General features: G+C 37.0%; 1 protein-coding gene across 1 annotated transcript in view; it reads left to right on the plus strand.

Moving 5' to 3' along the window:
* Nucleotides 1–10,001: 10,001 nt before the first annotated feature.
* The window catches only part of LOC143019893 (uncharacterized), a 15,783-nt gene continuing 13,284 nt past the window's right edge, over nucleotides 10,002–12,500 (plus strand). Inside the window, exon 1 of the mRNA XM_076175870.1 lies at nucleotides 10,002–10,142. Within this exon, the coding sequence (XP_076031985.1) occupies nucleotides 10,002–10,142 (141 nt within the window). The remainder of the gene's footprint in view (nucleotides 10,143–12,500) is intronic.

Below are 12,500 nucleotides of genomic sequence, written 5' to 3' on the forward strand. Positions count from 1 at the left end.
AAAGGAAAGATGATCAAGTACATGAATTACAGGGACTCACCACGAGTAATATGGCCGCCCCAAACAGACTCCGGGAACGTGTGAGGACGTTCAGCATACTCGTATCTGCACGTGAATAATTCACATCACACACCAGCACCAGCTCTAATTCATATCTACACACACACACACACACACACACACACACACACACACACACACACACACACACACACACACACACACACACACACACACACACACACACACTAACACTAACACACTAACACACTAACACACACACACACACTAACACTAACACTAACACTAACACACTAACACTAACACACTAACACACTAACACACTAACACACTAACACACTAACACACTAACACACTAACAAACTAACACACTAACACACTAACACACTAACAGACACACAGACCCACAGACCCACAGACACACACACACAGACACACACACACACACACACACACACACACACACACACACACACACACACACACACACACACACATATATATATATATATATATATATATATATATATATATATATATATAAAAATATATATATATATATATATATCGTCAATCTAAAGAGTAACACCCATTCAACTATCCATGTATATTAGAAGATAAGTTCATCATCAATTATCAGCTCCCAAACCAGGTCCGGTCAGAACTACAGCTAGATCCATTTGAAACTCCCAGTCATTTATTTGAACAATATGTATGCCTACAAGTTAATCAACACCATTTAGAGTCCACAAATATCATATACTCACTACTATCACAAATCTTAAACCCTAATATATATATAACATCCTTACCATTAAAAGATGGATCTCCCAGCTCATTTCATTCATGTGGGTCCTTCTGCTCTCACTCTCAAAAATGAGCCAGTTACTAGTTCAATCGAACGACGTAGCCTTGGTCTGGTTATTCTTTTCTCACAATTACACAAAAATTCAGGCCTGACACGTATCATATGCCATTCTTGGCTTACAATTATATATTTTAGTAAACAATCTACCAATTGTAAGCATACATGATCAAATTCTAGAGAATACTGTCTGCACTAGTTCCTACAGCGGAAGAACACAAGTCAACTAACATCACTTAGGTTGATACATGTCCCTCCTCAAAGTCACTGCCCACAACATATTCACATTAAATTCAATAGACCAGGACAATAACATGACCCAACCTAAATCTAAGACAATGCAGTTCACGTGATTTCCATCGATGAAGAATATATCTTGGCTAGAGGGAGAAGCCAGAGGAGGAGAAGAAGCACGTTATATGAGTGATAATTCGAAACATGGTTTACGTCATGCGATCTGCACTCACATCATCTTTAAAAAAATTCTCTTATTTTCCTATCCTATCAGTCATTTTTCCAGCTCCTCCCGATGCAAGATATAATGTCCGAAGTATATGTGGTTTAAGTGTTAAGTGAAATAACATAGTCTTTCATTTATGGCAGTTATTCACCTCTTTGGAATTTAGTGGCTTTAGCCAAATACTACATCATTGACTAATATCGATTTTTTGTTGACTACAAGATTACATAGCAGTGCTAAAATTTTAGAGTGTGTGTTAGTGAATGGGTTGCATAGTTAGTGACAGTATAAGATATGTAAGAGAGTGGGTGAGAATAAATGTAATTTTACAAAAGTGAGAATGAGAGGAATTATATGAGTGAATTAGTCAGGATATACTCGAATATGGATAATGCAACTGACCAAAGATAGCCAACCACGATCCACAAAAACATAAGCTCGTCTTTCTACGTGCCATTTCTCGAGTAATTTTGAGCCAGATTCTTCAGTCACTTGAAAGAAGACGTACTATGTAAAAATCTTCATTCCTTTTCAAGAATTTTCAACCCTTCGCGGCAGGGTCAATTGGTTCACGATGGGTTGTGATGTATAGTAAACAAACATGACAGAGGAATCATTATAAATATTTTATCCTCGTGGTCACTACTTACATAAGTGAATAATTAGCTGCGGTATATTTGAGCGTAGTGCTTACTTACTGATTATATGTATCAAATATATCTAAACTTGTCAACAATGAAGGAGATGCTTGGGAAAGCGAACCTAAGATGTCTGTTTACCTCCACGTCTCATGTAAGGTGTTTCATCAAGTGTTTAATCCCATGCTAACTCCTGGTTGATCCGGGTTGATAGTGGATTAATCGTATCCAATCTATCCACTTCACTACTTAGACACATAATACTGGACAGCTATGATGCTTCGGAGAACTGAGGTTGTGTTTTAACTTTGTTGCAAAAGTAGCTAGATATATCATTGATAAGGGGTAATACTGTCTCATCTAAACTGAATGAAACTGAGAGTGAAAATGACTAACAGTATGAATAAGGCTCAGATACTGAAACAGCATAAATATATATGGAAATGAAGTCAATATGAGAGAGTAAGAACGATTGCGTGAAAGTGGGAGAAAGGTAATAAAGCTAATTAATTGAGAATAACTGTAAGGAAAAGTGTCATTTTGAGTAAGAATGAGTGAAAAAGCGAGAGTATAAACAAGTAAAAGGTTAAGAGTAGGAGTATGCTGAAGTGAGACAAGGAAATTGAGAATGAGTGAAAATGAGATTACGAGTGAAACCAAGACTGTACGAAAATGAGTGAGAATGAGTCAGAGAGAGTAATGAGTTGAGCTTATACGGAATGGGTGATAATATCACTGAGTATTTGTATGAGAGTGAAAGTGATGGCCAGAGAATGGGGATGAGTGAGGACGTCATAGAACGAGTTTGACGAGGAATGATCGACAGAGATTGAAATTCATGGAGAGAAAATGAGTAAGGTATGAACGAATATTAGAATGAAATGTAGTATATGTGATGCAGTTGTAGTGACTAAAATGAGGGCACTGAAATGAATGAATGAGTAACATAATGAGGAGTGATTGAGAATAGGTTGATATTTTACTGAAAGTCAGAGTGAAAATAAAAGAAATTGACTAAAAAATATGAAAGAATTGGTGGCACCAAACTGTATATACGTGTTTATTTACATCCACAGATTTGAGAGGGGAGAAACGAGGGAGAGCGTGTTACAGAAACAGAACAGACAGACAGACACACAGAGAGGCAAACTGACTGACTTACTGACAGACTAGCGCGCAAGCAGATTGGAAGTCAAACAGAAAAAACACAGCCAGCCACACAGCCAGCCAGGTTAACACAGACGCACAGGCAGACAGAGGGGGAGGACGACATACAGAAATATCATAAAGAAAATGAGATAAAGAGAAGAGAGGGTTAGTGTGAGTGAGTGAGAGAGGAAGAGAGAGAGAGAGAGAGAGAGAGAGAGAGAGAGAGAGAGAGAGAGAGAGAGAGAGAGAGAGAGAGAGAGAGAGAGAGAGAGAGAGAGAGAGAGAGAGAGAGAGAGAGAGAGAACAGTGACGACAGTGAGGGAGAGTGAACAAGATAGAATAAAAGGAAAAGAGCGAGAGAAAGGTAGGAGAGAGATGGATATATATATAAACATATATACACATACGTACATATATATATATATATATACACACACACACACATATATATATATATATATATATATATATGTGTGTGTGTGTGTGTGTGTGTGTACGCGCGCGTGTGTTTGTGAGTGTGTGTGTGTGTGTGTGTGTGTGTGTGTGTGTGTACGCGCGCGTGTGTTTGTGTGTGTGTGTGTGTGTGTGTGTGTGTGTGTGTGTGTGTGTGTGTGTGTGTGTGTGTGTGTGTGTGTGTGTGTGTGTGTGTGTGTGTGTGTGTGTGTGTGTGTGTGTGTGCGTTTTCAACCACCTAAACTTTTTACTTTTAATTCCATGTCATCAAGAAAAAGACTGACAATGCGCTCGACGAAGACATATGCGGAAACTGATACGAAGTGAAGCCAAGAGCTCAAATCTCAGCTCAGACGTATCAAAGTAACAGTGACTAACCACTGCGCCATCAAGAGAGATGTAAGTTGAGCACAGTTTCTTGTGTTTGTATGCTCGAGCTACATACATATACACGAATCTTGTGCTCAACCCATCCCCGCTATGATGGTACTGTATCCCCAAGGGTGTAGGCGACTGTGAAACACTGTCACTTTGTTCCACTTTAATCACTTATTGTCACTATACAATTAGGTTCTAAATCAATAGTATTTATCACATCTTCCCTGTCACCTGGTAACATAGTAACTCATCGACCGACCTGCCTCCTGTGGTGTGCGCCTCGGTTTCGTTCAGCAAACTGCTGACCGAGCACTATTTCTTGGTTACCAGCAATCGTACTTGCACAGTTTTTAGTGGGGGTATTCAGTCTCCCACAATATGCTCAACTGGTACTTAAGTATTATTACATTTCTATTTGTATATTATAATATTTCCCGGGGAGGAAGAGCTCGTTATTATGGGGTAGTTCTGTAATGTAATGTGTTGGTGGTTGATTGCACTTATGAGTGTGTGTTCGTGTGTGTGTGTGTTGCTTGATCCTCGTGATGTTTAGCTCAGCAATATCTTGGCAGGAAATGGATGGCGCCAATAAGTCCAGAGTGTGGTTGGGGTAGTTGAGAGGAGGGGTGTGTGGGTCATATGACTGACTGATACTCACATGTGTATGGGACGTATACAGTACAACGGTAGTATGTGCGCGTGGGCAAGTGTTATACACACACACACTGAATGGTCCCCAGTGCAGATATTAATATTTTTCAACCACATTAACTTTTTACTTTTAATTCCATGTCATCACGAATGAGACTGACAATGCGCTCGATAGAGACATATGCGGAAACTGATACGAAGTGAAGCCAAGGGCTCGAACCTCAGCTCAGACGTATCAAAGTAACAGTGACTAACCAAGCGTCATCAAGAGCACAATTTCTTTTAATTGTATGCTCGACACGCTCTGTTATTTTCTCAATTACGAAACATCTGAAATCTTACGTGTTCCCAGCTACCACAAGTTCACCTACCAGAAGAACTACTAGAAACTTCCCCTATCGTACATAATCTTCACCTCAAGCAACCTAAACCCCCCCCACACACACACACGAGACCGTTGGTGCGACCTCAGCAACCAGAATCAAGACTCGTCTGCACCATAATCAAGGCTTCGTTTCACGCACCTGTCCTTACGTGCTACATACAATAGCACACTCAGCTACTCTACTTGGTAAATACTTTTATGTGCATATTCTATGTCATATGTATTGATATTTTTCTATTATTCTATGCCCATTTATGTTGTACGTGTTATTTTTTGTCCTTGTAATAATAGTGAATTTAAAAGAGAGTTTAATTAACCTGTCTGAACTCTCCGTCTTTCGTCCAAACTGAGCACGGCCATATTGATTGATTGATTGATTGATTGATTGATTGATTGATTGATTGATTGATTGATTGATTGATTGATTGATTGATTCTTTTTCGTTTCGCAACCAGCCTAGCCCATAGGTGGGTCGTGACAAGAACTTTGGCGACCTATACCATGACAAAAAGAGAATTCAGGTAGTGATTAAACTGCTCGTTGGGATTACATATTTGTGGAGAAATGTCTTTTACGAAAAACAGTTTTTGAAGAATTCCTCCATTGATATGTTAATTGACGCTATAAAATCTAAATTAGTAAGCATTGCTATAGAGTACGATCTAGAGTTAGATGCTAGTAGAAAAAGAAATATATTTCTCAAGAGTTAGTTGACAATTTAGTTGAAGAGGAGGTATTAGATAGGGATGTCTTAAGAAGTCATATTCACGTTGTTCAAGAGACACATGCATAGATCATGTTAAGAAAATTAGAGATAGGGGCGGAAATGGAAAGATTCAAATTTGAAGCTAACATACGAATCAAATCGGAAAGAACCGAAGCTGACAAACTTAAAATTGAGGCTGACAAATCTAAAATTAAGGCGGACAAACTTAAAGTTGAGGCTGACAAGAAGGTAGAATTAGCTCGCATCCAGGTTGAAATTAAACCCGGAAGGAAGCGGAGTCCTTCAAGTTTTTTAAGTATATTAGACCCCTACAATTTTTTTTTTCAAAAGATGAACCAGAGGTTTTCTATGAACAAACAGAAAAAATTCTGAACCAATTAGGAGTAGATAAGAATTGTTGGAGTTTATTCGTCCAAACAAAGTTTGTAGGTAAAGTTCAAAAAGTGTATGCATCTCTAAACGAAGCACATAGTTAATATAATAACGTAAAAGTGCAGGTCATAACGGCATATGAATTTATTCCGGAGGTTCATAGATTAAAATTGAGTAATTTCAAAAAGTATTTACAAGACATTTACACAGATTTTAGGTCCCAGATGGCTAGGTATGGATATAAGTGGTTGAAAGCCACAACCACAGACTCGTTTGATAAGTTAAGAGAAGTAATGTGGCTAGAACAATTTAAGAAACAACATGATGAAAATCTTAGGATTTATCTTGAGGAAAGAAATTCTTCTGATAGGTAGATAGATAGAATCAGAGTGATAGTTTGAAGAGATTTAGAGTGAATAAAAGAAGAATAACAACTAATCATTCTCATTCTTATTGCTTTGGTCCTCTTCGTGCAATTCCTTTTTCATTCCTCCTCAATATTTCTTTTCTCCCTTCTTCCCTGGAACCAGTGGTATGGCTTCTGGTTAGACTGCAAGATAAACAGCGGAGAGAATCCTTTCCCTGCCGTGCTACCCATTTCCAAAACCTCAACCCTCACTTCCATCTGGGAGTGCAGAGTCGGGGGGCAGATATTCAGTGTTGTCCTGTCTGTGTCTTAGAACTCCTTCAACTTCACATGTATTTCTTTCACTTTTTCATATGTGGAGAGGCGACAACCAGGGATTGATCTCCTCCTTTGGCTGCTTTTAGAAATGGTTCTACAGATATACAAATCAGACAAATCCAAAGTTACTTCCCATATAGATCTACGGGAGAGTCCGAAGTCCGTTGTTAGCCATTAGTGGGGTTGCCAGTCAGTGAAACTCGTGGAATCAATTTCTATACTCTTCACCTCTCTATCTCCCTCCCCACTCATCCGTTTCCTCATTTTCATCCACATTCTCCTCCTTTTCCTATTTTTTCTCCTCCTCCTTCTCCTCCTCTTCCTCCTCCTCCTCCTCCTAGTCGTCCTACTTTTTCTTCTTCTACTCCTCCTCTTCAACCCCCTCCTCTAAATCCTCTCCGTCCTTCTCATTCTATTCCTGCACCTCCACATCCCCCTCCTTCTCGAACTTTTTCACCTTCCCTTTCTCCTTCTACTACCACTACTTCTGCTCCTGCTACTATCACCACTAATACTTCTTCTACCACTTCTACTATTCCTCTTCCTCCTCTTTCCTCCTCCCCCCTCCTCATCTTCGTCCTCCCTCTCCTGTTCCTCTTCCTCCTCTTTCCTCTTCCCCCTCCTCATCCTCGTCCTCCCTCTCCTGTTCCTCTTCCTCCTCTTTCCTCTTCCCCCTCCTCATCCTCGTCCTCCCTCTCCTGTTCCTCTTCTTTTCTCCCCCTCCTTTCCCTCAACTCGTTTAGTTTTTAATTTTCCCCTGTCGTGAACCTTTGTTCCCTCCTTTACTATTTGTTTTACTTCAAACAATATTTTTCACTTTCGTTACATTATATTTTTGGTATTCCTTATTCTGCTATTTCTTTCTGCTTTTATCATCTATCCCATTATCTCATACATCCCAACAATATTCAAAGAATTTGTGAATACCGCATGCAAATTCCTTCCTTATGTGTATTTTTTAGAATATATGTTTCAGCGGGCTCATGTCTAAGTATCCTCGTCTTATTCTCTTGCCGTATTTAATCTTTTATTTCCAGAAATGTTAAAATTTGTTCTCTCTTATATACTTCCACACTGTTATTTCTTTCTGTATTTATTAGCTAACCCATTACCTCATATATCCCAATAACATCCGAAGAATTTGTGAATACCATATGCAAATTCCAATGCAGTCATTTTTTCCTGACATATTTTCTGGTGATTTTTCACCCCTTACTTTTTTAGTCGCCTCATCCCCTTTCTTTGTCGCTTTCTCCAAAACTTTCCCCATTCCCCAAAGCTTGGTGTTGCCGATTAGGTCTTCCGGCTATCCCCAGTGTTTAGGAATCTTTCTGGATAATTCTCTCTTAAAACATTTTCTTTTATCTTTTGGGTAACTGCTTAACTTTCGCCACTTTTAACTCTTTTTCTACCTACTCCATTGTGATTTTTCCCTGTTTAAATTGAATTAGAACTTCTTTTTCAATACAAAAAATTTAAACTTTTAATTTCAATTTTTTCCTTTTATGATTTTCTCATCGTTTTACCCTAAATATTTTGCACTCGTACTTTATAGGTTTCACTCACAGTTTCTACCACCTTGCTCATTTAATCAACTCACCATTCGTTGTTTCTTGTACCCATCAAAAATTTCCATCCCTTGTTCTTTTAACTTAATTTTCATTATGTCATTCCTGAATAACTTGCACTCGCTTTCTGTTATATTTTTTTCTGAATTTATCTGCTTACAAATCTACTGGCAACATGCAGCTATTACTTTTGGAACTGTTCTGGGACGCTTCTTTTTACTAGAGTTAAACATCAAAGAGTTATGTTAAAGTTCAAGTATCTGCAACACTGGTGTCCCTCCTTTATGCTGTCCCATTGAACTTGCAATTTGCTATTCCAATTACTACATCTTCCTGATCGCCCTATGGTGGGCAAAAGTCAAATTTCTGCCACCGTGTTACCCTTGTATGTCGCATGAGGCGACTAAATGGGATTGAGTGATGTAACCAGGGATCCTCCATTCTGCATGTTTCTCCTCTGAAGAAGTCAGGTAGAATGAAGTCTATAATTGAAACCTTAGTAACTGGGCCATTAAATGTGCATAGTTTTGATATGAATGAGAGTAAAAGAGAAGAGAGTAGCAGTATATTTGTAAAAAAAAATATGGATGTCTGAGCGTTAAGTGAAACTAAGTTGAAGGTTGAGGAAAGAGCTAGAGTTTGGGGGTGTGATACGGAGGATGTTAAGAGAAACGAATGGTCGAGGAAGGAAAAGAGTGACTCTTTTGGTAAATGAAAAGACCGGAAAGTACGTGGTGGAGTGGAGGTTTTCGAGGATCATTTGGGCAAAGGTGAAGTTAAGATGATATGGGTTCTTGTGAGTACATACGGATCTAGTAATGAGAAAATTGAAGAGTAGAGCAAGGCTTTTTGGAATGGTTTGAATTAATGTAGAGTTTTGAGAGAAATGTAAATGTAATGTTGTTTGGGAATCTCAATGTTAAACAATGAGATGAGCCGATAGATGTAACAAAAAGTTTTGAATGTTATAAGTATGAAAATAGGGAGAATGTATTAGATGTGTGTTTAAAGATGTAGTTGATGATAACAAACACAGTATCAAAAAGAAAGCTAAGCATAACTATACGTGAGAAAGAGTGGTACAGGGGAAGACGGCTGATAGGACATTAATTAATTGTTGTAGTAAGCGAAGGGATGACTGGGAAAGTTCCGGATGTAAATGTTTTCAGTGGAAAAAGCAGGGCATTGTCAGATCATCATAAGGTGAAAAGGAAATTGAGAATAGAGGAAAAGTGGAGGCGGGCGAAAAGTGACTTACAAAAGTGCTGAGTGAAATCAACTTAAATGAGAAGGATAAAAAACAACAACAATAGAAACTGAAAGAAGTTTGGGACAAAGTGAAGAAAGGAGTAAACAGGAATAGAAGAAGAATGAGTTTCTTTCAAGGATGAAGTAATAAAGTGCGCAATAATAGTATATGTAATTAGGAGAGTGAACAGGAGAGTCAGCGAATGATGGGGTGAAGAGAAGGAACGAGGTTATGATAATTGGTTGTAAAATGGAATTACAAAAGCATATGAAAATTACATATAGAAGCGCAAAAAGTGCAAGGTGAGGGAGTTGAATAGGAGAGCAGATGTAAAGTGGCATAAGACTTTGAAAAAAAAAATGAAGGAAGTGAAGAGTGAGGGGAGATGAATAAGGCAAAGATGAGAGGTAAAGAGTGCAGACGGGCAGATGTTGACAGAAGTAAAGTTAGTAAGGGGAAGATGGGTAGGCTGTTTCAGAGACTTATTGAAACTCGTGAAACTAGTGAAACTAGTATTAGATCAATTTTATTCCTGCAAGATGTAAGTACTCCCCTTATCTGAAGTAAAATAAGATTGTAGCTATAAATGTTACAAGAAATATTACTAGAGTTATTATTATGGTGTGTATATTTCTATAGATTCAACATGTTCACGACTGTAAACAACCCAGGCTTTAACTTTGGTTTATCATCCTTCTTCAGACTGTCTAATTGTAGAGACACATTTAAAGATGGATTTTGCGCTGTTTTTATTAGAAACCAGGTCTGAACATGGATGTGAAGGCACAAGACAGAAGATTAAAATAAATGAGTTCCAGAAAAAAAAAAAGATTGGATGCGTGAATTTGACATTGATATCTTTAGCTGGAGAAGATCTGAATAACCTTGGAGGCAGCCTGAATGAAAATAGGAAATGAATTAAAGAAATAAAAATAGATAATAAATGTATAAATAAATGAATGAATGAATAAACAAAGTAAATTAACAAATAAACAAATAAAAAAAATAATAAAACTGACAAATAAATGAATGAATAGATAAATGAATAATATACAATAAATAAATAAACAAATAAACTAATGAATGTATAAATAAATGAATAAATAGAATAGATAAATAAATAAATGAATGAATAAATAAACGAATAAATAGATAGAAAAACAAATAAAAATAAACAGATAAATGAATAAGTAAATATATAAATAAATAGATAAATAAATAAATAAACACATGTCACACACAGAGGAAGGAGTTGACTACCAAAGGGCTCTTGTACAGTTGAAGAAGAAAGAAGAAGGCGAAAACAGATGGAATAAAAGAGACGAAAGAAATGTGTGAACCATCTTGACATATAAACACAAGTACATCTTGTCATATACACAAACTCTGGAATAAACAGTGAGTCCAGAATATGTCTTTGGATTTCAATAAATTCTTTTCCATTTTTATGAAAGAGTTGATACAGATGGCAAAAATAAAATCCCCTTGATGTTATAGTTATATGAAGAAAAAATATAAAAGTTAGTGGTGGCTCCTGGTTCTGCTCGTACAGCTCTCGTTTCAATGGCTTGTCGGTAATGGGGATGAAATAGTCTGAAAGTATTAATGATTTCCTATTGTCACATTTTTTTTGTCACGATGTTGTTTTGGTGATTACTCCTGAGATGTTCTTTGCGTTGACATATTCAGGCAATATACCTATCAAACTACGACACAAGAGTCTGATTTGTTTTAGTGCAGTAGAGAAAGCGAACACAACATGACATTTATTGGGAGATTGGATCAAATGAAATATATATGCAAAAGTTATATCCAAACAAGCTGAGGAGGAGTCAAGCAATTAATTTCTGTTTTTTGTTTGTAATTCTATTTCCACCTATTGCAATGGATTACAATGGAGAATCTATTTCCAGCCATTGCAATGGAACACATTGGAGAATATGGACTACAGGCGTATAAAGAAATGGACGAAAAAAATTTTTGGAGCACTTTTAAAGGATTATTTGTTTTGTTGTATTTAAATTGACAAAAACAAGATCATCGAAGTAGAACAATTTTTGTTTATAGAACCATGTGCTAAATGAATGAAGAAGTTCAGTAGTTTTCAAGCCTTTCTAAAAGAGAAACCATAACTACCAGTTTTTCACAAGATAAAAACAATCAATGATCGGTTTTTATAAAGGAGCAAGTTAAATTTGACATTGCATTTATAGACATTTGCCGGTTTATAAAGCATGATAAAAAAAAGACTAAGTATCAGCATGAACTAACAAATTATTAGAAATATTATAGTCCCATGAAATGAAAATGTTTTAATTGCTCTCCATCTTGATAAATCTGCGTTTTCTTGCTTTCCTATTCCTCATTTCTGCAGCTAAACTCTGGAGATTTCTATTCCTTCCTTCCTCTCTTCCTTTGTTTTATTCTTTCTTTCTTTCTTTCTTTCTTTCTTTCGTTCGTTCTTCCTTTCTTTCTTTCTTTTGTTCATTCTTTCTTTCTTTCGTTCGTTCTTCCTTTCTTTCTTTCTTTTGTTCATTCTTTCTTTCTTTCTTGCTTTCCTTCTTTTCTTCTTTCTTCTTTTCTTTCTTTCTTTCTTTCTTTCTTTCTTTCCTTCTTTCTTTCTTTCTTTCTTTCTTTCTTTCTTCTTTCTTTCTTTCTCCTTTCATTCTTTTTTCTTTCTTTCTTCTTTCTTTCTTCTTTCTTTCTTTCTTTCTTTCTTTCTTTCTTTCTTTCTTTCTTTCTTTCTTTCTTTCTTTCTTCCTTCCTTCCTTCCTTCCTTCCTTCCTTCCTTCCTTCCTTCCTTCCTTCCTTCCTTCCTTCCTTCCTTCCTTCCTTCCTTCCTTCCTTCCTTCCTTCCTTCCTTTCTTTCTTTCTTTCTTTCTTTCTTTCTTTCTTTCTT

This window comes from Oratosquilla oratoria, chromosome 38 (genome assembly GCF_046742065.1).
Source record: "Oratosquilla oratoria isolate Oo_2021 chromosome 38, ASM4674206v1, whole genome shotgun sequence".
Taxonomy (NCBI): domain Eukaryota; kingdom Metazoa; phylum Arthropoda; class Malacostraca; order Stomatopoda; family Squillidae; genus Oratosquilla; species Oratosquilla oratoria.